This window comes from Thamnophis elegans, chromosome 13, assembly GCF_009769535.1.
Source record: "Thamnophis elegans isolate rThaEle1 chromosome 13, rThaEle1.pri, whole genome shotgun sequence".
Taxonomy (NCBI): domain Eukaryota; kingdom Metazoa; phylum Chordata; class Lepidosauria; order Squamata; family Colubridae; genus Thamnophis; species Thamnophis elegans.
Genome location: NC_045553.1, coordinates 400,618 through 423,215, shown reverse-complemented (window position 1 = coordinate 423,215; position 22,598 = coordinate 400,618). Strand labels below are relative to the sequence as shown.

The following is a 22,598-nucleotide window of genomic DNA, read 5'->3' as shown; positions in this document are numbered from 1 at the left end:
GCTCCCCTTCTCCTCTGCCACCTGTCAGCTGGATGTTCTCTCTCCCTTCAGCTTTGACAGCTCCCATTTCTGAATGTGTCAGTCAGAGGGGCAGGTGGGAGGGGGAATGAGGCCCTCTTTCCCCCTGCTAGGCTGAGCGTGATCCCACTGAGCATGAAGCCCCCGGCGGCCCACGGACTGCTCTGCCCCAGTCAGCCGGGGCCCAGGCCGGGGCCAGCTAAGCTCCCTTTCAATCCAAGGAAGCCCTGGACGGCTTCCTTCAAGCAAAGCGATGGGTTTGACAGGTGTGGCCAACTTGATGCACATTTGCCTGGAAGAAGGGAGAGGAGGGTGGACAACTCAGGCTGAGAAGGGCAAGAAAGCCCCCATCTCCTTCCCCCTACTCTGGGGGGGGGGGCAGATATGCCCGGCAAGTTGCTCAGCTGTGTCCTCAGGTGCTGCAGATACCTGGAGAGTCAGGTTGGCATTCACTCTGGGGCCCTTCCTTCCTTCCTTCCACCTGTCTGGAGCCCGGCAGAGGAGAGAGGAGGGGGAGCTGCTTGGCCCAGGCGTTGCACCAAAAGCAGAGCTGCCTGGCAGCCCCTTCCCCTCCAGCCTTGGGGGGCAATGGGAGGTCGGCTTTTCCGGTCCTGGGAGAAACGGGCTCAGTTCGTTCCACAAACCACCATTCAGGGAACCGGGGCTCAGCGTCCCCCAGTGAGGGGCCGGGGTGGCCCAGGAACGCTCCGTCTTGGCACAGACTTCCTCTGAGCAGCCTCGCAGGGCCGTTGTGAAGAGGGGAGGGGTGGAGCCCCCGCTCGCCTCCTCCACGGGCACCGAGCGGGAGACGCTGCCAGGCGCCGCTCCGAGTCCGGGGGGCGGGGGGTGCAGGGGGCGGGGCGAGGGGCGGGGCGGGCGACGAGGAAGAGGGCGGGGCTCCAGCCGCCCTCCCCCCCCCCTCCTCCTGCCGAGCCCGGTGCGCGTATCGGCGGAGCGTCGCATCGCCTCGCCCGGCCTCCCAGCTGCGTCCCCGCGGCCGGCCAGCCGAGCAGCCAGCCGGGGCAGCGGGCGGGCGGAGGGGCGGGCGAGCGGGCAGGATGGCGGCGGCTCCGGCTGCTCCGGCGACGGGCTCCGGGCGGCGGGCTCCGGGCGCGGCGTCGGGGGGCTCGTCCGCCCTGCGCGCCCTGGCGCCCGCCTCGCTGCTGCTGCTGCCGGCCGAGGCCGAAACCCGGCAGCGCCTCCTGCGCGCCGTCAAGAAGGAGGTGAGTCCGGACGGTGAGCGGCCCCCCTGAGCGGCCTCCGCCCGCGCCCGCCCCCCGGCCGGACCTGCTCCCGGAGGCCGGGCCGAAGGCAGCCGGGGGGCCGCGGGCTCCGTTGCGTAAGCGCAGCGCCTCCCGGGCCGGGCTGCCGGCGGCGCCAGCAGAGCCACCTGGTGGCCGAGGGCCCGGAGCGGCTACCGCGCTCCTTCCGCCACCGGCCCGGCCTCAACCGCCTCCCTGGGCGCAGCGTCGCGGAGGGCGGGGAAGCCCCGCGGCCAAGGCGGCTCTGCTGAGCGCTGCCTCCTTCCCCAGCGAAGGCCGGGAGGGACGGGGACTGGCGCGGGGCTCGGGCCGGGGAGGGGGCTTCGGTTAAGAAGGTCCCGGCTGAGCTGGGCTCCTTCGCCCCTCGGGGGCCTTCAAGGCAGGGGCCGCCCGGCTCCCCCCCACCCCCGGCAGCGTCCCTGGAGGGGGGCAGAATTTGAAGGGGCCAAGGGGCAAGAGCGCCCATGCCCGGAATTGTTCCCTCAACGATACCCATCGGGTTAAAGTTTTTTTAAAGGGTTTGGGCCAACATTTTGCCCCAGGAAGAAACTCCCTGGACTGCCAACTCAATCCTCTGTGTGTGTGTGGGGGGGGGGGGTTGCTTCAGCCCTTTGCTGAGCCAGATTTGCCCAGTTGGTGCTCCTGGGTGTTGGCGGGTCTTCCTGGCAGCGCTGGCAGGGCTGATTCTGCCACCTCCTTTTAAATGTCTTTTAATTCACTGGCCTGCCAGCCAGGAACTTCCCTTAGGTTTATTCATTAATGATGAAGCGGCCACATTGTGCCCGCTCCTAAGGCCTATTCTTGGCATCCCCTTTCTGGGGTGTTATTGATGGCCCGGCAGTTGGTCTGCAGCCATTGATACCGTCCATTTGAATTGTGGGCTTAAGGCTGGCAGAGGGGGATTAATTGCCAGCGCAGCCCCTCCAGCTCATTGGCTGCCCAGCGTTCCTTGCCGTGGGCTGCCTGTGAGCTTCAGGGGCACTGTTGGCAAAGCTGGCATAATACTGGACGTGATTGGGGCTGCCAGTTGGTTTGAGAAATTGATGGAAACGTCATTTAACTCTCAATAGTTTTAGCCGGATTACAAGTGTTTACATTTCCCGTTCTTCTAAAGCGGCAGGGGGTAAGCCCTGTTAGAATTCGGCCTCTCTCCCTCCTTCAGCAGGGCACCAACACTCCCAGGGCCGCCATCTGCACTACTAATGTACAGCCTCTCCCCCTGTCCTGCTTTTGGAACCAGAAGCCCCACGGGCTCTTTGGAGGCTGCCTCGATGCTGAGAGGGCCTTTGAGTGTTGAGTGAGGCCCTTGGATGGAGAGGCAAGGGAGGGCCTGCCTCCCACCAGGAGAAGAAGAGGCTTTGATTAACCCAGCACAGAAGACGATGGAGAGCTCATAAGAGGCCCCCCGTGGAGGCCTTCGGAGAGGCTGGAATTCTCTCTTCTTTTGAAGGCCGCAGCCTGGGCTTTCTGCTGAGGGAGGAAGGTCTCTTCTCCCCCAGCGTGGTGCCTTCAAGCATTTTGGGGGAGCCCTGTCCCCCTGGTTCTTCTTCCCATGCTTTCCCGGTGGTGCAGATTCTGGATTGATAATGCCGGCTTGTTTCCATGGGAACGGCTCCCTTCTAAACGAGTCAGCACCAGGCAGACGGAAGAGCCCAGGGCCAGCAAGTGCAACAGCCGAAGGGAGGGGGATCTGGAGTTGTGCGTCACACTCTGCAAGCGTGTGCAAAATTCTGTGATTCTGAGAGGAGAATCGCGTCAAGCTAAATGACATCAGGCAGCCCCTCTTGCACCCACGTGTGCCCCCCAAAACGCAGCCCTTGGTGGGTGTGAGGAGGCTGGAGGCCCCGGACTGGCTGCTCCCCCTCCCTTAACAGGATGCAAAGGCTTCGGATCTTTTGGTGCTGGGATCCTGAGCAGCATTTTAGGCAAACGATGGGAACTTCTCCCCCGACCCATTCGGGGTCTTGTAAGTTCAGCTCTGCTGGGAATCGGTCTGTCTGTCCTTAGGGGTCTCCTCGGAGGAAGGCTTGTTCCTCAGGCGGGGTCTCTGCTGGGTGATGCAGAGCAAACAGTGACTCAATGCTGGGAATATTGCAGGTGCTCCTCCTTCCTTTCCCCAATTTCTTTTTTTAATTAAAAGGGTCCTTTTGGCTTCCTCCTGCAGGATGTTGGCGGTGCAGGGCTGATGAGAGCTTATGGACAGATTTGAAAGGGGATTGCATAAGCATGCCATGGGCTAATCGGGGCAGCAAATGGCTGGGGAAAAAGCCCATCCCATGATCCCATTAAGGATCAGCCTTTGGGGCCGGCTAGACTGAACACCCACAGAGCTTGCTTGGCTGACTTGAAAACGCTTCTCCGGGGTTTTCTGCTGTGTCGTGAGCCTTCTTAGCTGCTTTGGGTTCATCCGACAGGGCCTCTCCCGGCCCAACATGGGGTGTCTTGACTGCAGCGGATCAGGGTCTCGGGTTTAATCAGGGTTATAGAAAGTCCATCCGCTTCCTTCAAAATGGACCATGAAAGCAGCTTAGGTAAAACTCTTAAAATTGCCCCAGCCCCCAAAGGGGAAACAGAGGGGCTCAAACATTTGCCCTCGCCCACCCTGGGGCCACAGGAGAGGGTCTGTTGGCCAATGGTGCCCCTGGGCTCCAGGCTTGGCCCTGACAGTGACAAAGCGGCTCTGGGGTCCTTCCCCCAACCAGACCCCTCCCTCCCTCCGGGACGTGTTTCCTTTTTCAGAAGGCGGGAGTGTTGATGGGGCAGGAAGGCCCAAACCCATATCTAGCAGCCTTGTTCAGCTGTCACTTTTATGAGTGATTCCAGAGCTGAGCCCGCTGGGGAATGTGGCAAAACCTCCCTGGCAAGATTTAAGGTCTTTTCGGCAGGACGGAAGTGCCATTCTGGGAGATGGACAAGCGAGTCACCTGCCGGCGTAGCTGATGTGCACCAGGCTTGCAAGAGGCCCCGATATATTCCATGAATGCCCTAACGACATAAGGAATGTCATAGTTTTCTCTGTGAGAAGACGCTCCTGTGTGCAAACGTGCTCTGAAGGGCCCCAGGGGGGGGTCTTTTCTGCAGGGAGGGTCTCGGTGGAGGCCAATTCCTTCTTGTTAAGAAAGCTGGAAAAAGCACAGCTCTCTGAGTCCTTATGCTGCCTCCTCTGCCCAGCAGCCACTGGCCTTTGAAGGGAAGAGAGAAAACTGGCCACTCGACTGGGAAGGGGATCGGATTTGGGGGGGGGGGGTCTCAGCCTGAGGGTGGAAGCAGGAGCCTGGCCATCCTGCTGCACATCTCGCTCTGATCTGAAGCAATAGCAATAGCAGTTAGACTTATATGCCGCTTCATAGGGCTTTCAGCCCTCCGAGGTCCCTCCTGTGGCTTTTGGGGGGCATTTGCTGCTGGAGAAGCCGTTGCCGGATCTGAACGTCCTGGGCCTGTTCCTCCTTTCCTTTCACCCGCCCTCTCCCGCCCTGCCTGCTCTCTTCGGCCTGGTGCAGGAGACGAGGGCCGTGGCCTCAGGGAGGGGCTGCCGGGGAAGCTCTCCAGCCCACGGGGTGCAGAACGCCCCTCCCACCCTCCCTTTCACCAAGGTTGCCATAGCAATGGGAAAGGATGCTGTGCCCGGAATAAATGGCCGAATGGATGGCCAGGGAGGAGGCGACGGCTACGGAGCCCTTCTGGATGGCTTTGATTCCAGGCAGGTTGTAGTGAAACTGCCACCTGCACTCCTGGCTTGGTCTGGGATCATCCTTCTTCAGTCCACCCGGAGGCTTCACTGGATGAGAGCTGGCCGCTCCCTTTTCTTCCGCAACCCCTTCTCCCCTGCCGCAAAGCCACCTTGGGCTCTGTGACCAGCCTTGATGCCCCAGTACAGGAACTGGGCTCTGTGTGTGATTGGGACTCGAGGCTGCAAAAGGCAGCTTAGCCATCTCCTTCCTTTCCCTTCCTGCTGATTAATGGCTTTGCGTCCTTCGCCCTCTCCCACAGCTGCGTCCTGCAGGCCATCTCAAAGCAAAGGTCCTTTCGAGGAATATGGACGCCTCCCCTTTGCTTCTCAGCTGCCCTCAAGCGGTGGGCCCTGGGTTCTGCCCTCGCCCCGTTTCCCTCCCCTTCCTCTCTCCGGAAGGACGGCATTGGATGCAGTTATGAAACACGCCTGGAGAGAGAGAGATGGTTTTGTTGAGTTCACACATGGCCTCCTTCAGAGCACAGCCTCATTTGCGCACTCGGGGTTTATGCCTAGTCGCTGTGATTCATTCAGGCAACTGGTTTGCTGCAGTACGTGAGCCTGGCTCAGGTGGGGCTCAATCTCTTGGCTGGCCTTTTTTCCCACCAAGCAACAAAGAAGGTCGGAGATCAAACAACAGATTTCGCTGGTCCCTAAAGTCCTTCATTCAAACCAGGAGTTTCCTGAACCACAAGAAAATGCCGTTGCTTCAACTTGGCTAAAGTGCTTGGGTTTTTTCCCCCCTGTTATTTTGCTGTAATGACAGGTTGGGAAAATAGGGTTGAGGGCCACTAGAAGGAATATTTAGAGGCACTGTAACATTCCCGTGGTTCGTCCATGAGTCCAATGTGGAGAAAAGACACGGACACGACCTTTCTCGGGATGGAGCGACAACCCAGATTGGGGGTCTGAGAGCCCCTTTTATTGAGATAGGACAAAGGCAGGAGGAGCAATCAGCATGTGAGCAAAAACAGCCTGTAAAAGTACAATTTCTAATCTACTGCTCGGGGAAGTTCTGTCTATATATGGTCAAATCCTGGACGTCATTGGTAGGGCACATCTCAGGATGTTATGTTATGCACTATCAGGATGTTATGGGGTTTTAGGAGTTTGTTTTCTCCTGTGTGGTTCAGCGTGGCTCTGCATGCCCTGGTATGAACTGGGTCATGGGTGACCACTACGCCTACACAAGGAATGTTGGCTTGGCAGAGAAACCTCTTTTCACTTATCCATTTTTTCTGAACTTTGTTTCTTACAGGTAAAACAAATAATGGAGGAAGCTGTCACAAGGAAGTTTGTGCATGAGGACAGCAGCCATATCATTTCTTTCTGTGGTAAGCTGCATTGATGCAGGCCTTCTCTCTCTGTCTCTCTCTCTCTGTCTCTCTCTCTCTCCCCCCCTCCCTCCCTCCCTGTGTGTGTGTGTGTGTGTCTTCCACCTGTTCGGCCGCCCTGCAGACAAGCAAAGTCCTTGCATGCGAATGGCTGGCCTCTCCTGAGGTTGGCCTGTAAATCAATGGCTCACTGTCTCTGGCTGCATCTGTCCCTGGTCCCAGGGGAACAAAGGAGAGCAGAAGGAAAGGAACTGACTTATTTGACTTGCCCTCAACCTTCAGGGAGCACCCTAGGCAGGTAGCAGAGCTTAAAAACAAAAGCTGAATGTAAAAAGTTATGGTTACAATCAGGAGTGCCGCAAGTACTAAAGACACTGGACAGTGAAACATCCAGCTAAAGAGAGCCCAAGGCCCAGGAGGAGAAGCTGGGCAGGAAAGTCTCTCTCTGTGTGTCTCCCAGAGGCCTTAAGAAATGCTGGTGTGGTCAGAAGGACAGCCGGGCTCTTAATCTTGACACACAGCCTTCATGGAGGGGGGAGGGTCTCCTTGGAAGAAGCCTTTGCTGGACCCACGAAGTCTCCAGCCTTCCAGGGGGAAAGGCTCTTCCGGGGAGGATGGAGTGGCCGTGGCCGCTCCACAGCTGAGTTTTGCAAGGGGGGCCTTCGGACAAGAGTCCTCGTTTCCTGGGAGGGCTCTCAGATTCGGGGCTTTGTCCTTCCAGCCGCGGTCGAAGCCTGCGTCCTTCACGGACTCAAGCGCCGGGCAGCCGGTTTCCTGCGGAGCAACAAGATGGCCGCCCTGTTTATGAAGGTGGGCAAGAGTTTCCCGCCGGCCGAGGAGGTTTCCCGGAAAGTGCAGGACCTGGAGCAGCTCATCGAGAGCACGTGAGCCGTGGCAGCTGCGCTGGGGAAACATGTTGGGGGAATAATGGGGTTCGGGTGCCTTGTGGGTCTGGCTGGTGCTGAGAGAGGCATTCATGGTGGATCAGCTCAGTCCTGCTTAGGCTGCCTGGCCTGCTGGTGCTGAGCGCTGGGTTTGGTGGGGGGGAGGAAATGGGGGGCTCCCCAGCTAGAATTTAACCAAGCCCCCCTCTCAGCTCCTGTACCCCTTCGTGGTTTTCTTGCCTTTAGCTTGACGGTCATTTAGAAAAGTGGAGTCCTCTATAAGTTGAGTCAGTTCCAGGTGGCCCTGCGGGAGGCGCTGTTTCCTCAGCCAAAGTATGGGAGGGGATTCCCATCAGGAGCTCCTGGGATCTGGGTTCAAATTCCCTCTCTTGCCCTCTGGCTGAGGTTTTTGGTTCGGTTTGGATTTGGTGGGGCACCTGCGTGTATCACGTGCATAAAATACGCACGTGAAAAATAGGTTCCCCCCCCCCCCAAAGATAAAACCTCTGATTTGGGGAGGAGTGTGACCACCCCCCCCCCAGTGATGGTGAATGTGGGACGCCGCCTTCTCTGCCCCCTTCCAGGAGGAACCAAGGCTCCAGCTTGCAGGAAAGCGCTCGCAAAACTCCAAAGCCCCCCAGCCTCTCCCCACAAGCCGTCAAGCACCTCTGGATCCGGACGGCGCTTTTTGAGAAAGTCCTGGACAAAATCGTGCACTACCTGGTGGAAAACAGCAGGTGAAGGTCTCCTCCACCCTGGCGCTGCCATTTGGCTGGCAACCGTGGGCACTGCTGCCATCTCGGCTGTTGGGCCCCTCGGACTCACCAGGGGCCAGCCAAGGTCGGCAGCAGCCACCCGATATTCTGCAATATTCTGTGAAATGCAGTCGTAGAAAAAGTTAAAATTGGGGAGAATGGCCCGTTCTTCCAGGTCTACCCAGCCTTTTGTGTCTCCCCCCACTTGCAGCAAATACTACGAGAAGGAGGCCTTACTCATGGATCCAGTGGATGGACCAATCCTGGCCTCTTTGCTGGGTAAGGGGCTGGAGGCTGGCTGGGCATCCCAGGGGGCTGCAATCCACACCCACCCGGAGGATCTTGACATGTGGAAAGCTGGTGGGCTGAAGGAGGGGAACGTAAGTCTGGGGGAGCGTAAGGCCCAACATCGCTCTCTCTCTACCCGGCCCTCCCTTTTCCTGCGCCCGCAGTGGGTCCTTGTGCCCTGGAGTACACTAAGATGAAGACGGCTGATCACTTCTGGACCGATCCTTCAGCAGACGAGTTGGTCCAAAGGCACCGGATCCACAGCTCCCACTGCTGGCAAGATTCGCCCACCAAGCGCCCTGCGCTCTGCGTAGGTCTCGGAGGGGGACGGCCAGGGAGGTTGGCAGTTGAGGGGCAGCAGGGCAGGGCTGCGTCCCTGAACCAGGTGGCTTTGGGGGCAGAGAGGGGGGCTGCCTGGCAAGGCCCCACCGGGATTCTAAAGGGCAAAAAAAGGGGGTGTGTGAAAAGGGAGCGCAGCAACAATTCATTTGGGAACGTCAGTCTGGTTAGACTTCGGCCCCCACATTGAACTGTCCAATTATTTGGAAGAAGAAGTTTGCAATTTCCCCGCTTCGGCCTCCAGATCCAGAAAAGGCACTCCAGCGGCAGCATGGATGACCGGCCCACCTTGTCCGCCAGGGATTACGTCGAGTCGCTGCACCAGAACTCCAGGGCCACCCTCCTCTACGGCAAAAACAACGTCTTGGTGCAGCCGGTGAGTTAGCCCGCGAGAGGCCAGTCGGGGCGCCTGAGGGCGTGGCAGGTTGTCCGGAACCTTCTTCCGATTGTTCTTCAACGTGAAGCCGCACGTTTTCTGGACGCTGAGAATTTACTGCCCAGGAAAACCCCGTCATAAGTCGGTTCTGTCTCCCGTTTTCCCTCTCCCGACAGCGAGACGACATGGAAGCCATTCCGGGCTATTTATCGCTCCACCAGACGGCCGACGTCATGGCGCTGAAGTGGACCCCAAACCAGCTGATGAACGGCTCCGTGGGCGACCTGGACTACGAGAAAAGGTGGGCCCCCCTCCTGCGCTCTTTCGCGGGACTCCCGCACAGCCCCCTTCCCTGCGTTTGATGCGGGAGGAATTCGCAGGCCGAGGGAACCTGGCTCAGCCGGGCCCTTCGAGTGCTTCCGCAGTCTGCGGGGAGGGCGCCACTGTTGAGGTGCCCTAGCCAGGCGGTGCTTCTCCCCTCTGCAGCGTTTACTGGGACTACGCCATGACCATCCGCCTGGAAGAGATTGTCTACCTTCACTGCCACCAGCATGGTAAGGCGGCGGCTGGGCTGGCCTGGAACTGGCCCTCCACAGCTCTGAGACTGCCCTCCCTCGCCCGGGTGAAGAGGGGTCAGCATTGAGCCCACTCCTGCGTTGGCTTGGGGGAGGGAGGAGGCCGCGCCCGCTTGGGGTAGCCCAGTTTCTGTGGGGTCCGCTCCTCATCCTGCCCTCTCCCTGTGTCTCCTCTGCTCAGTAGACAGCGGGGGCACCGTTGTCCTGGTCAGCCAGGATGGCATCCAGCGCCCTCCCCTGAGGTTCCCGAAGGGAGGGCATCTGCTTCAGTTCCTCTCCTGCCTGGAGAACGGCCTGCTGCCCCACGGCCAGCTGGATCCCCCTCTCTGGTCGCAAAGGGGGAAGGTGAGGCTGGGGGGGGGGAGTTGCACACCTGCAGCCAGGTGTGGGTGGATGCAGAGGGCCTCTTGTCTGAACGGGATCTCCTGCCTCTCGCCCGAGATGCCAGTCCAGCAGCTGGAGCCTGTTCGGGGCTGCCTGAATGCGGGAGGCTTTACCCAGAGGCCCCCGGGCGTTGGCTGCGGCCTTCTTTCTGGCTTTCCTCGGGCTGGTCCAGGTTCAGAGAGGGCTGAGAGGTTTCTGTCTCTGCTTCCCAAAGGGGAAAGTCTTCCCGAGGCTGAAGAAGCGCAACCTGCAGGGGCCCCCGGAGTCTTCCTCGGACAGGGAGGAAGAGGAGGCCACGGATTACGTCTTCCGGATCCTCTATCCAGGCATCCAAGATTTCGGTAAGGGCTGCTCGGGAGGAGCAGCAGATGGTTCCCCCCACCCCCCCCAAAAAATGTTTCTTTCCTGCATGTTGAGACGCCTCCCAGCCAGGCGGTTCAGAAACGCAACCCATTTTACTATTTTAACGCGAAACTTTTCTGGATTGGTTTTATTTTGTCAGCTGCCTTGAATGCTTGGTGCAGGGAAGAAAAGGGGCATCCTTTTTTTGGGGGGGGGCGAGAATTGAATTTATTGAATTTATTTTGAATTTATTTCATTTATATGCCGCCCTTTTCCCCGATGGGGACTCAGGGCGGCTCACAATCCAAGTCAAGGGAAGGGGTACAAATAAAAAATAAAAACACGAACAAAAATAATACACAATTTAAAAAGCACACAACAACCATACCATTCGAGGGAGGGGGCCAAGGCTCTTTAGCCCCAGGCCTCTCTGAATAGCCAGGTTTTAAGGGCTTTGCGGAAGGCCTGGAGGGTGGTGAGGGTTCGAATCTCCACGGGGAGAAGGCTCTCTGGTGGCAGAGCAGCTCAGGGGCCCTTCATGATCCAATGCACCCGTTCATTTGTGGCTCCCTTGCAAAAGAGGGAGCCTGTAAAAGCTGAGAGTTCGGAGGGGGGGTTGCAAGAGGGGAGGGGTGGGAGGATGAGAGGAGTGAGCTGAGATGGCCTTCCTGGTGCTCCCTTTTGGGGGGAAATCTTATAATTCGAAGGAGTTTGCCTCTTCCACCAGCTTCGGGCGCCTGCTGAAGAGAAGAAGGGACGTTCCCTTAGAACAAACGTCCAAACTCTTTGTGGGTGTTTCCCATAAACAGTCGGGGGTCCATTTTTATATTTTCCCTTTTCTGCTCCTTCAGCGGTGGTTAACGGCTCTTGCCTTGCCCCCACCTCTGCCAACGCTGGTGCTTCTGGGCAAGAGGCGACTTGGATGGCCCGGATCCATGGCAAAGTCGTGGTGATCCCCAAATGGCCCCTGAGTCTTCCTGGGGGGCCCCTTCCTTCCCCCACCAGCTCGGAGTCCAGGCAGCGCTCTTGTAATGTTCCATTCACCCACTGGGGGGCGCACTTGAGGCTGGGCAGCTTATCCCCCTGTGTTGGCATTCTTCGTGGCTTGGCAAGGCAGGGACTGTCTCTCCGTCCCCTTTGTGTGTGGTGGGGGGCTTCCTCCTAAGCCCCCCCCTTCCTGATTCAGAGACAGGAAGCCTCAGAGGGGAGAAGGGGCAGAGCTGGGCCTTTTATCCCCGGCAATATTGCAATTGGCGTGATCTAACTGACTTCCCCAGCTCGATTTGCCTCCATTAAAACAGCCCCAAATAAGAACATTTCTCATGCATGGGAAAAAAATAAGATTATACTCTGTGGCACATCTAAGGGTGTTGATTTAATCAGCTCAGCAGAGGGAACGAACATCCCTGCAGTTCTTATTACACCAGTGTTTCTCAACCTTGGCGACTTTAAGTCCTGTGGACTTTAACTCCCAGAATCCCCCACAGGACTTAAAGTCGCCAAGGTTGAAAAACACTGTATTACACCATTTGCAAGTTGAGGCAGGAGGACAGGAAGATGGATGGAAGAAGGGGAAGAAATGGGCTCAGGGGAAGATGGACTTCGGAGGGCCCCCCTTGCCCACTTCAGATGCCATCACAGGCCAAGCTCTTGACTTTGCAAACTTTCCTCCTCTGATCTTGCCCCTCTCTTCCCGAGTTTCACCTCCCTTGTTCCTCAAATAAGGCGGTTCTGTTTTGTGGGGCCCTCAATTCCGTCTGAGAAGAGAGATGTGCTGCCATTCCCGAATTATGGCTCTTGGCAGTTTTGCTGGGTGATTCGGGAGACTTCCACCTGGTGAAATGACGCTGGGCTGAATTCTCTGGCCCTGGTGGGGGAATTGCCCTGATTGAGCCTCAGAGGTGACACCTGTTGCTTAGAACAAAACGAATTCTATCCAGTCTCTGAGATCGGCTCAGGTTAGCCTGCCTTTAGCTCAGCTGCAACAGAACAGGACAGGACACCTGATTGGCTAAGTTTTCCAAGGAACATTTCCATGGAATCTAGAAATCCAGCAAAAATCAATTATGTTACCGAAGGGCTTTCCCTGATAGGTCTGGGTGGGGGGTTACAAAGAGGAGAGCAATTCAGCCATGCAGCCTAAGGGGGAACTAAGACCCCCGTCAGCAAACAGAAGCTGCTTAAGGTTTGAGAGGACAAGCAGAGCAGAGCAAACTGCCCCCCCCTTTCCCCCTCCCCCTCCCCATGCCTTTCCTTGCACCCAAATGGTGGAGTGATTTAATCTTGGATGGTAGCAGCCTCCCAATCCAAATTAACTTTTGGCTCCTGGTTGGTTTGCAAGAGGAGAAGCAAGTTGGAGGAGGGGAGGGCCATGGGGAGGGCGGGGGGCGGAGGGGGGGGTGCTTGAAGCGGCCAAGGTGGGTCCAGTCCCAGCTCCTGCTTGAGGTCCCTGCGGGAGGCTTAGCCTCAAGGAGAGCCTTGCCCTCTGCTGCCCTCTGGTGTTCTCCCTGATGGTGCCTCCTTTCCTCTTGGTCTTCCTTCCCTGGCTTTGCCCCCAAAGCCTCCCGGGGACGATGGGATGAGGATCAAAGCCTCGGCCTGGCCGGCGCCCCAATCTTTCCAAGGGCGCTTTCTCCTCGCTTGCTCCTGCACTGGCGCTCCTCCCTCCCTCCCTGCGCAACATTCACAGCCCATTTCCGGCTCTTGCAGCCCCCCAGGACCTGATGGACGCGCCGGGGGGCGCCCTCCCTTCCATGTGGCAGCCGAGTACCCGCAAGGCCTCCTGCCCTTCCTGCACCCAGGGGGCATCCAGTGAGAACGGCCTGCCGAACGGCTGCAACCACGAAAGGTGAAGGAGGCAAGGCGGCCTTGGGGCGGGTGGGATCCTGGGCACGAAGGGAGCTGAAAAGAAGGGTGGGCTGTCACCATCCCCTGCAAGGAGGACGAAGCCCCTCTGCTACTCCCCGGATTGGGCATCCTGGTAACTTTTGCTTGGGGGGGGGGGGCGCAAGATCAAGAACTGAAGAGGGTTGGCAGGATTGTGCTTCAATCCGGACTGAGGAGGAGCCTGCCCCTCCCCCACCACGAGAACATCTGCCTTTAGGGGATACGTTGGAGGGCCTCTTCTTAAAAAGAGGGGGGGGGACACGGAGGGAGAAGAGACAGCCCAGATTCTACTTGATCTTCGGTTTGGCCTCTAAGAAGCAGATTCAGGGAAGGGCACTTGGCCCCCTCCTCTCCCTCCCTCTCTCTCCGCAGAGCCCCCCTGAAGCTCCTGTGTGACAACATGAAGTACCAAATCGTCTCTCGGGCGTTTTACGGCTGTGAGTATTTCCCACCGTGAGACCCTCCAAGGCCCAGCCAGGCCTTCCCTCCCTGTCCCTGAGCAGGGAAAATGGGGCTCTGGCTCTAATGGGGGGCGTCCAGCGTCCTCTTTCCGTCCTTCGTGGAGATGAACTGGGGGTCTCTTGGAGGGGAGGGGTCTGCCCTTTGGGGAGCCTCTCTTGCTCCTTCTGCTCCTTCTGTTCCAGGGCTGGCCTACTGCCGACACCTTTCCACCGTCCGGACGCACCTCTCGGCACTGGTCAACCATGCCATTGTGTCTCCCAAGGTGCCCTGCGATGCCAGCTCGGGGCTGACGGTGGAGATCTGGGAGAGGTTCCTCCAGGACGGCACGGTAGAGAGATGCCCCCTTGGGACCCCCTCCTCTTCCAGCCCTGCGCCCCCCCCCCCTCCAGGCCGTTTCAAGCGCCTTCTCTCCGCAGAGCTACGAGGAGAAGGAGCTGCTTCGGCTGGTCTACTTCGGAGGAATCCAGCATGAGATCCGGAAGTCCGTCTGGCCCTTCCTGCTGGGACATTACCAGTTTGGGATGCTGGAAGCCGAGAGGAAAGAGGTGAGCCCGATTTCAAAACAATGAAACAAGTGTGCATTCTGCCCCCCCCCCCCAGCGCCTCCCCCCCCAGGGAACTTGGATGCTGGGATCGGGTGGAAGGGCTTCCAAACAGTCTCTTCTTCCGCTGAGCCCTTGTTCCTTTGCTTCTCCATCCGGGGGTCTTTGGGGGCTCCTGCCGTGCTACCCCCCCCTGTCTTTCTTGCCGGCAGGTGGACCTGCAGACCCGCGCCCACTACGAGCAAACCATGGCTGAGTGGCTGGGCTGCGAGGCCATCGTCCGGCAGCGGGAGAAGGAGTCCCACGCAGCGGCCCTGGCCAAGTGCTCCTCGGGGGCCAGCCTGGACTCCCACGTGGGGCCCCTGAGGCACCGCGACTCCACCGTCAGCAACGGCGTGAGCATCTCCCGGGGCCTCCCCAACAAAAGGCTTTCCTTTAAGCCATCGAATGCAGCAGGCAGCTTTGGTCCCCTTCTTTACCCAGCCCGCCTTTGGAAATGGGCCGGGCCAGAAACGGGTGGTGGTAGTTGTGTCCTGTTTAAGCCCCCCCCCTCTGTCCACGTGGAAGAGCCCGGACGACTGATGCTCCCCCCTTCCTCCTCCCCCCTGCAGTCTTCCCAGAGTAGCAGTTTTGGCCCCCAGAACCTCAGCCGGCTACAGAGCGACTCCAGCGGCAGCACCCAGGTGAGGAAGGGTCCCCTCCTTGTTGGGGGGGAGCCTTTGGGGAGGCTGCCGACCCCACCAGGGCCTCCCTGAACAACCGAGTGCGCAGCAATGCGGTTGGTGGGCGCTGTTTGTTCTTTGCCAGGTGTTTGAATCGGTGGAGGAGCTGGAGCAGACGGAAGCCGAGTTGAAGCTGGAGGCCGGCAGGCGAGCGGCTCTCCCCAACGGTGGGGTCCCTGAGGCTGGGCCCTGCTCCCCCGACTCCGGCCACCCTTCCTCCCAGAACTTCTCCGTCACCTCGGCCTATTCGGAGCAGAGCTTCAGCACGGAAGAGAGCTGGCCGGAGGCGGGCAAGGCGGGGGCAGCCCAGGCCGCTGGGGAAGGGCCCCCGCCTGCCATGGACGGCAAGGGAGAGGCGGAAGGGCCCCAGGGGGAGGACTCTGTCGCCAGCACCCTGGATGCCTTGGCCGGGGTGGGCCAGGAGCTGCCCGCGGAAGAGGAGGGGGCCCCCTCCGTGGCTGACCACTGGGCCCTCCCCAGTGCAGAGCAGCCGAGTTCCATGGGGAGCGAAGACGACCTGTCGGAAGAGCCCGAGATGGAGAGCCTCTTCCCGACCCTGGATTCGCACTCGCTGGCCGTCACCGACCTCACCCTGAGCGAAGTCTCCCCCGTCTCTTCCTCGGGGGTGGCCTACTCGGTGAGCTCCCCCTTCTTTCCCTATACAGAAGAATGGGGCGTTCTCTGCCCTCCTGAAATTTTGGCCCCGTAAGTCGAGGATCCACATGGGGCTTGTGAGAACTGGAATCCTGCGGAGCAAATAGAGATCGGAGGCCGCCTCTCGTCGGCCGCTTTTGGGGGGGGGGGTCACCAACGGTCCCCCCGACCTTTGCGCTCCTTTCAATTGGCCTCAATCCCTCAATCTCTGCCCCATAGCCGGAGCTGCTGGACCTCTACACGGTCAACCTGCACCGCATTGAGAAGGACGTCCAGAGGTGTGACCGGAACTACTGGTACTTCTCCCCGGTCAACCTGGAGAAGCTGCGGAACGTCATGTGCAGGTGAGGGTCCCGGCTCCTCCCTGGGGGTGGGGGGGATACTCTCGGAGCCTCCCCCTCCCTTCCCCTCCCCCCTCCGTGACCTCCTCACGGCGCCTCCCTCCTCCCTGCAGCTACATCTGGCACCATATTGACGTGGGCTACGTCCAGGGAATGTGCGACTTGCTGGCTCCGCTGCTGGTCATCCTGGATGAGGGTGAGTGGCTCTGTGTCCCTCGGAGGCTGGCCTGGGGGTGGCAGAGCTCCACCTGAGATCCATGGGGGTGGGGGGGGTTGAGAGGCTCCGGTCCACAGCCTTCCTCCAACTGCAGGAGGAGAAATGACTGGAAAGGGAGGACTTTTGGGCCCTTGGAGTGGGGAGGGGAGGGCCTGGTGCCTGGGGCTGGCAGAGGGCCACCGCTATGGCACCTGGGTGGCTGGAGATGGGGCTGGGGGCTCTGGGCAGTGGGAGGGCAGTCCTGGACACGGTTCCTTTCAACCCCTCCGGCAGAAGCCCTGGCCTTCAGCTGCTTCACAGAGCTGATGAAGAGAATGAACCAGAACTTCCCCCATGGAGGAGCCATGGACACCCACTTTGCCAACATGCGGTCCCTCATCCAGGTACGGAGGGGCAGCCGGCCGATCCACATGCCGGGTCCCTCGTGGCCTGGCTTTCGGAGGCGGGGGGGGGGCTGTTCCTCTCAAACAGGCAGACATTCAACAGGAAAGGCTTTCTGGTGGGACGGGGGAGAGGAGGGAAGGGGCTCCCAGTGGGGGAGTCTGTGGGGAGGCGGCTGAACTGGACCCTCCTGGAAGCAGCGTTGGGGCAGAGGGTGCCGTGGCCTGGCTGTCCTCTCCCCCAGACCCAAATGGGCTTTTCTGGCAGATCCTGGACTCGGAGCTCTTCGAACTGATGCACCAAAACGGGGATTACACCCATTTCTACTTCTGCTATCGCTGGTTCCTCTTGGATTTCAAGCGAGGTGAGCGGGCCAGGAGTGGCACGGAGAGCCGTTGGGGGCCAGGAGGGGGGCCCTTTGCAGGCACAGCTTCATGGGCTCAGTGGTCCTCCTGACTGTGGGGTTGGGTGTGATCTGGGCCTGGGGGTGTGCTGAATCCCTGGGGGGGGGTAAGGAGGATGGGCTTCTGGGGACCTGTGTGGGGTCTGGCAGCTCCCACGGCTTCCGCTCCTCCCTCCCCCTCCCCCCAGAGCTGGTCTACGAGGATGTCTTCACCGTCTGGGAGACCATCTGGGCGGCATCTCAGGTGTCCTCGCCTTGCTACGGCCTCTTCATCGCCCTGGCCCTGGTGGAGGTGTATCGGGACATCATTCTGGAGAACAACATGGACTTCACGGACATCATCAAGTTCTTCAATGGTACGAGCCCCACGGAGGAAGCCGCCTGGCCTAACGGGGGGAGGGGCTTCCTGGCCTGGGGGCTTTGCTGAGGGTCCTCGTTTCTCAAGAGACCCTCCACCCTTCAGCAGGGAGACCTTCCTGTTTGGTTTTGCTGGGGTGGGATCCGACAGAAAGTTTTCCCCCGCTGCCCCAGGGGCTGCAGCTTAAGGCAATGTTAAGCCTCGTGGACGTCAACTCCCAGAATTCCCCAGCCGGCTCTGCTTTCCTTTGGAGGTCCCTGGTCTAAGGTTCCCTCCGCTCTTTCCCTCCCGCTTCTCCCTCCCAGAAATGGCCGAGCGGCACAACACGAAGCAGGTCCTCCAACTGGCCCGGGAACTCGTCTCCAAAGTCCAGACGCTGATTGAGAACAAGTGATTGGGAAGCTCCCTGCCACCCTGGCCTTCCTGCCCTTGGAGGATGGATGACGCTGAGGGTCCCGGGAGGGTCCGTCCTGGGCTCCGACCCCCTGGAGAGGCAGCAGAGGAGAACCTGGCCTCGCCCATCTGCCCAGCAGCCGCTCCTTCTGACACTTAACCAAAGAACTCCGACCCCCCCCTCCCTCCCCCGTCTTGGCCAGGCGGGCATTTGACCTGGGCCAGAGTGGGAGATGGGGGCCTTGGCAAAGGTGGCAGGAACAGGCCAGTCCTTAGTTCCCCCCTCTCTTCAGATCTTCCTGCCGTGCGTGTGGGTTGGGGGCGTGCGGCTTCCTCCCCAGATCTTGTCCCACCGCACTGGAGGACCCGGGCTGACGCTTGACCTCCTCCGCCCTCTGGATTGGGCTGCCCTTTGGGGCCATCTCTGCCCTGGAGCTCTTCTGGGCAGCCTCCTCCGTCCGCAGGCCTTGGTGCCAAATCCCTGCTGCCATATGGACTGATGGGCGTCTGCTTTCATGAGGATGGACTGGGCTCCCTGTGCTGCTTCTGCTTGTGACCTCTCGTCCTCCCCTGCTCTGAGGGGGGCCGCCTGCCCTGGCGCCTTCCCCCTTTTCCTGGAGGGAAGCCCTTCTCCATCCTTTCAGTCTTTGGCTGCCGTGGGATCGTGTCCATCAGCGTCCTCCACTCCGTCTCTGGGGGGCCCCGTCAGCCGCCTTCTGAAGCAGGCGAAGAGGGCAGCCCTGCCTTGTCTTCCTCCAGAATCGCCCCTCAGCAGGGACCTCGGCTTCTCGGGGAGGGAGGGAGGGAGGCTTGGTGGTTTGATTCCTTTAAACTCAGGTGTTTTTCAAGAGGAGCAAAATGGGGTTTTGTTACCTGTCAAAACCTGCCAGGAAAAAGCCTCCCTTTGGGCTAAGCCAGTCCCCTTGTTTTTGCTGTGAAAATGCTTTCCTGCAAGCCGGAAGCCCTTTAGCCATAGCTGTTCCCCGCTTTCTTCCTTTGGACCCCTAAACAGTGCTGCAGTTCCTCTGTGGGCTTCTAATCTCCCCATTCCGTTTTGGAGAGGGAAAAGTAACAAAAAGAGCAACTCCTAAAAGCTTCTGTCCGTCTCTGTTGGCTTGTCTGTGTATGTGTTTGTGCATTTCTGGTACATATAGATATATATATGTGTGTGTATATTTAACGTATGTATGTATATTTAACATAAGCAGAACATTCTGCCTTTGCTGGACTTCAGAGAGGTCTGCAATTATGGCTCCTTTCTATAGCTGCTATTTCTACGGTCACTTCAAACATTGGAATGGCCTCCTCCTCCTCCTGCAAATCCCAGGGAAATTTAGTTCAGGAAATGGAAGTGGCTGACTTCCAAACTGCATTGCCCAGGGAGGAAGGACCCTTGGCAGAAACGTTATCCTAGGTAACCCCTTTAGGTAAGGAGGAAGGTGATACTGCTGGGAGGAGCAGGAGGCAAATTGAACTCCCTTTGCACTGCCACAAGCTTTCTCAGTACTTGCTTCTTGTGGTCCTGAGAATAGCAAGGCCGTCTCTGTGTGGAGGGGCAGCCTGGGCAGAGTTCTTGGTGAAAACGCAAGGAAGCTACTGCCCAGGAAGCCTGGTCCATTCTTGGCAATCTTTTACAGAAAAGGGGGCATTTAGAGACCAAGGTTCCTGGGTTTTTGAAACCCAACTCATTTTTTAAAGAGTTTTCTCTGGGCTAGAGGTGGGCAAAGTGGAATGTTGGGTAATCAGTTGGACACCCAAAAGATCCAATGCGTGTGCGAGTGTGTATGTGTGCAAATGTGCATTTTAATTGTGCTGGGATATCGAATTTTTGATATCGCTCTAGTGATCTTTCTTAAAAGCACAATCCTGAGTGAGTGATCTGTTCCTGAAAGAGAAATCTTGTTGCCTTTTGAACAAGAAAATTATGCCAGATCCCTTCCATATAATGCTTGGGTGGGCACCGTCGGCTCCATGGGGATGGGGGCATTTCATTCTGGGCACACTGATGCCGTGGTAGAGACCAGCAGTGACTCTTGGTGACAACTACCCCCCCCCCCAAAAAAAATCTGTAGGGCAGCAGCTAAGCTGTAAGTAGCCATTGGCAGAGTCCCTGGCAGGAGATTATCTCTCCCCCCCCCCCCCCCCGGCTTCCCTTGGGCGTGCCTGGTGTGTTCAGGTCAGAGAGAACCTCCCAGAGAGGGTGTCTTGGGCAACGCAGCTCATGCCCTTCGGGCGACTCTGGTAGGGGCCACAAAGGCCATCTGAGGAATGTGTGCCTGGTCCTGGCTGCGGAGGAAGGCAGAGAGCGGATGGTGTCTCTTGGAGAGCAGGAGCTGCGTGTGTGCGCATGTGGGGGAAACAGTTACAAATGCAAGGGAGACATTGTTTATACCTGTTTATGGATTCTGTGTGTCCTGAGGTCTGTGTGCATGAATCCCTATGCAAGCAGAGGTGTGTTTTCTGTCGCTGTCTCCAAATGTATCTTGTAAACATTTTAGCAGGAAATTATCTTGTCTATAGCAACATATTATACAGATCACTGTGGTAGCTCATGCATATATGTCTGTGATCAGGTGTGCGTGCACATGCACACACACACATCCATGCATAAAAAGATGTCTGGATTATGCGGTGCAAGAGCTTTGTGTGATCTTGAGGACTTCCCTCCCTCCGGTGTTTGTTGAAGGGGCCAGTGAAACAGGTATTTTTCTCTTCTGCTTCAGGAAGTGATTTGAGGAAAGCTTTCTCAGCTTATAACATGGCTGTTTGTTTATAACCGAAGTGATATACTGCTTCCCATAAAATATCTGGGAACAATGCGTAAGTTATGTGTTATCAGGGGGCAGAGTCCATGTTCGAAGCCTCCTTTTCACCCCCAGATAAGTGACCTCCTGCCTGATTCAGCAGAAAGAGGCAGCCGCTCCCATTCGATGCTAGTTCCACCCCCAGGGAGAGGGGTGGGTGCTGGCCTCAGGTGTCCAGATAATTCCTCTGGGCTGAAGGGGGGCTGCGTGTTTGACTTGTAGGGCAGGGGGAGGCAAGGCTCCCTTTCAGATAGGGGTTGTGCTGGCTCAGCCTGGTGATTTGATTGATTGATTTGATTTTATTATATTTATATGCTGCCCTTTTCCCCCGAAGGGGACTCAGGGCGGCTCACAATTCAAATCAGGGAAGGGGAGTACAGACAAAAAATTAAAGACGAAACATAACAATACATAATTTAAAAACACACAACAGTCATACCATTCGAGACGGGGGGGGGGGGCAACAGCTCTTTAGCCCCAGGCCTGTCGGAACAGCCAGGTTTTAAGGGCTTTGCGGAAGGCCTGGAGGGTGGTGAGGGTTCGAATCTCCACGGGGAGCTCGTTCCAGAGGGTCGGAGCAGCCACAGAGAAGGCTCTCCTCTGGGTAGTCGCCAGTCGACACTGGCCGGCGGATGGAATTCGGAGGAGGCCTAATCTGTGGGATCTAATTGGTCTAGTGGAGGTTATTGCTCACCCCTTTTTGCTGAGTTTGCCTTAAAATAAAACTAATCCAATTTACAGCCTGGGAGGCTTGTGGGGGAGGACTGGAAACTCCGAGGGGTGGGGGATGAAGCAGGAAGGCAAGACAATTGTTGGCACACACAGCCACACCTTTGGAACAGCCAGGCCAGTTGAGCCTTGAGCAACTGAGCTCAGTTTCATCCTTGCTTGCTCTTGCATTCTTGTGCTGGATGCATTTTGGAGCAATGGGGGGCTAGCCAGTTGGAACACCTGAAGAATGCAAGAACTCTGTTTTCTTGTGACTGTGGGTCTGTGTGTGCACAAGTGAGCATTCAGTGCACTTCCCATTCTAGGGGTTTAATCGGAGGAGTCGAGATCCAAGTTTCAAAGCAGGGAAGGCCTAGGGTTTTTTTACCCCACAGAGAACTACAGCAGCACACAAATTCCCCATGCTGGGTGGGCAGAAAAGGCTGCATCGCCTAATTTCCCTGCCTCCTTGGGGCGTCGAGGGGGTGAATTTCCCATTTTGCTTCTGGGTCTTGCCTTGCTTACTGGCACCCACTGCTTTAAAGGCGGGGGGGGGGGTCCCAAAAGATTAAATCAGGGCTTCTGTACTCTAATTGTGGGCCAGGGAGCTAAAGTGTAACCGGACCTCCCTCCCCACTCAGGAAGCTGAGATCCTGGTGAGTGGAGGCTCTTGGCTTCTCCAGCCCCTTCTCCCCCCACCTCCCTCCCTCCCCAGGGCCTCCAGTAATACCAGGTGGCTTTCAGGAAGCGAGATGTGAATGTGTAGCAACTGCTGTCCAACACAAATTAGCTGCTGCTTGTATTTGTGTGTGTGTGTTGGGGGGGGGGGCGTTATTTCATCCATTCTGGAAGTGCCTCCTGGCATCCTAGTTTCTATGCTTCATGTTTTGTCTGGTTTAAAAAAGAAGCTGGTTGTTTGAATTTTGCCCTTGTTCCTTCGTGGTCATTGACTCAACCGAGCTTTGGAATTTTGTTAATTCTGATTTGTGTGATTTGTGTGTTCTGCTGTGGGGGCCAGGGAGAAAAACCAGGGGAAAGTTATATATTGTCTTTGGTTCTGTGTGTCTTCAAATCCACAGTAAAAGAGCAAAAAAGCCAAAGCAGCTGAGTCCCGCCAGTCTTTGAAGCGCCCTGCTCTGCCCCAGGGAGGGAGGGAGGGAGGTTGGGACCCCGGGAGAAGATGCCCAGCTGGGGCCCGCCTTCCTCTCCGCCGCTCAGAGCGGGGCTGGGCGTGGGAAGCCGGCCTGCGAAAGCATGAAAAGCAGCTCTTTGCAGGGGAGGGGTCCCCGGGCTTCCACCAGCCACGCCGCCCCGGGGATTCTGGGACTTGTAGTTCGCATCTCGGGGGGGGGGGCAGCGCTGAGGCGCCGTGGAGGTCTGGGGAACGGGGGGGGGGGGGGGAGCTCCAGGTGGACCCAGGCCCGCCTCTCCAGGGGCGGC

At 58.1% G+C, this 22,598-nt stretch overlaps 1 protein-coding gene across 4 annotated transcripts; it reads left to right on the top strand.

Moving 5' to 3' along the window:
• Positions 1-1,061: 1,061 nt before the first annotated feature.
• Positions 1,062-19,699, top strand: SGSM1 (small G protein signaling modulator 1). 4 transcript variants are annotated; one of them, XM_032229757.1, is made up of 25 exons: positions 1,062-1,241; positions 6,269-6,344; positions 7,066-7,228; positions 7,813-7,965; positions 8,195-8,262; positions 8,436-8,581; positions 8,855-8,986; positions 9,163-9,287; positions 9,473-9,540; positions 9,746-9,906; positions 10,160-10,286; positions 11,139-11,315; positions 12,997-13,135; positions 13,546-13,610; positions 13,818-13,963; positions 14,052-14,180; positions 14,390-14,572; positions 14,789-14,860; positions 14,985-15,536; positions 15,773-15,897; positions 16,008-16,090; positions 16,385-16,494; positions 16,760-16,856; positions 17,084-17,251; positions 17,559-19,699. In XM_032229757.1, the coding sequence occupies exons 1-25, from the start codon at positions 1,077-1,079 to the stop codon at positions 17,645-17,647; spliced, it is 3,519 nt and encodes a 1,172-aa protein (XP_032085648.1). In that variant the 5' UTR covers positions 1,062-1,076; the 3' UTR covers positions 17,648-19,699. The 4 variants fall into 4 exon arrangements, with proteins under 4 accessions (XP_032085648.1, XP_032085647.1, XP_032085649.1 ...); XM_032229756.1 differs by having other exon boundaries at positions 9,743-9,906; XM_032229758.1 differs by lacking the exon at positions 11,139-11,315 and having other exon boundaries at positions 9,743-9,906.
• The last annotated feature ends 2,899 nt before the right edge of the window (positions 19,700-22,598 follow it).

Excerpts from the sequence above, each read along its gene's own strand:
- SGSM1 (XM_032229756.1), top strand. The coding sequence starts at position 1,077 with ATGGCGGCGGCTCCGGCTGCTCCGGCGACGGGCTCCGGGCGGCGGGCT. Across the intron at positions 7,966-8,194 it reads TACCTGGTGGAAAACAGCAG|CAAATACTACGAGAAGGAGG; the intron begins GTGAAGGTCTCC and ends CCCCACTTGCAG. Across the intron at positions 14,181-14,389 it reads TGGAAGCCGAGAGGAAAGAG|GTGGACCTGCAGACCCGCGC; the intron begins GTGAGCCCGATT and ends TCTTGCCGGCAG.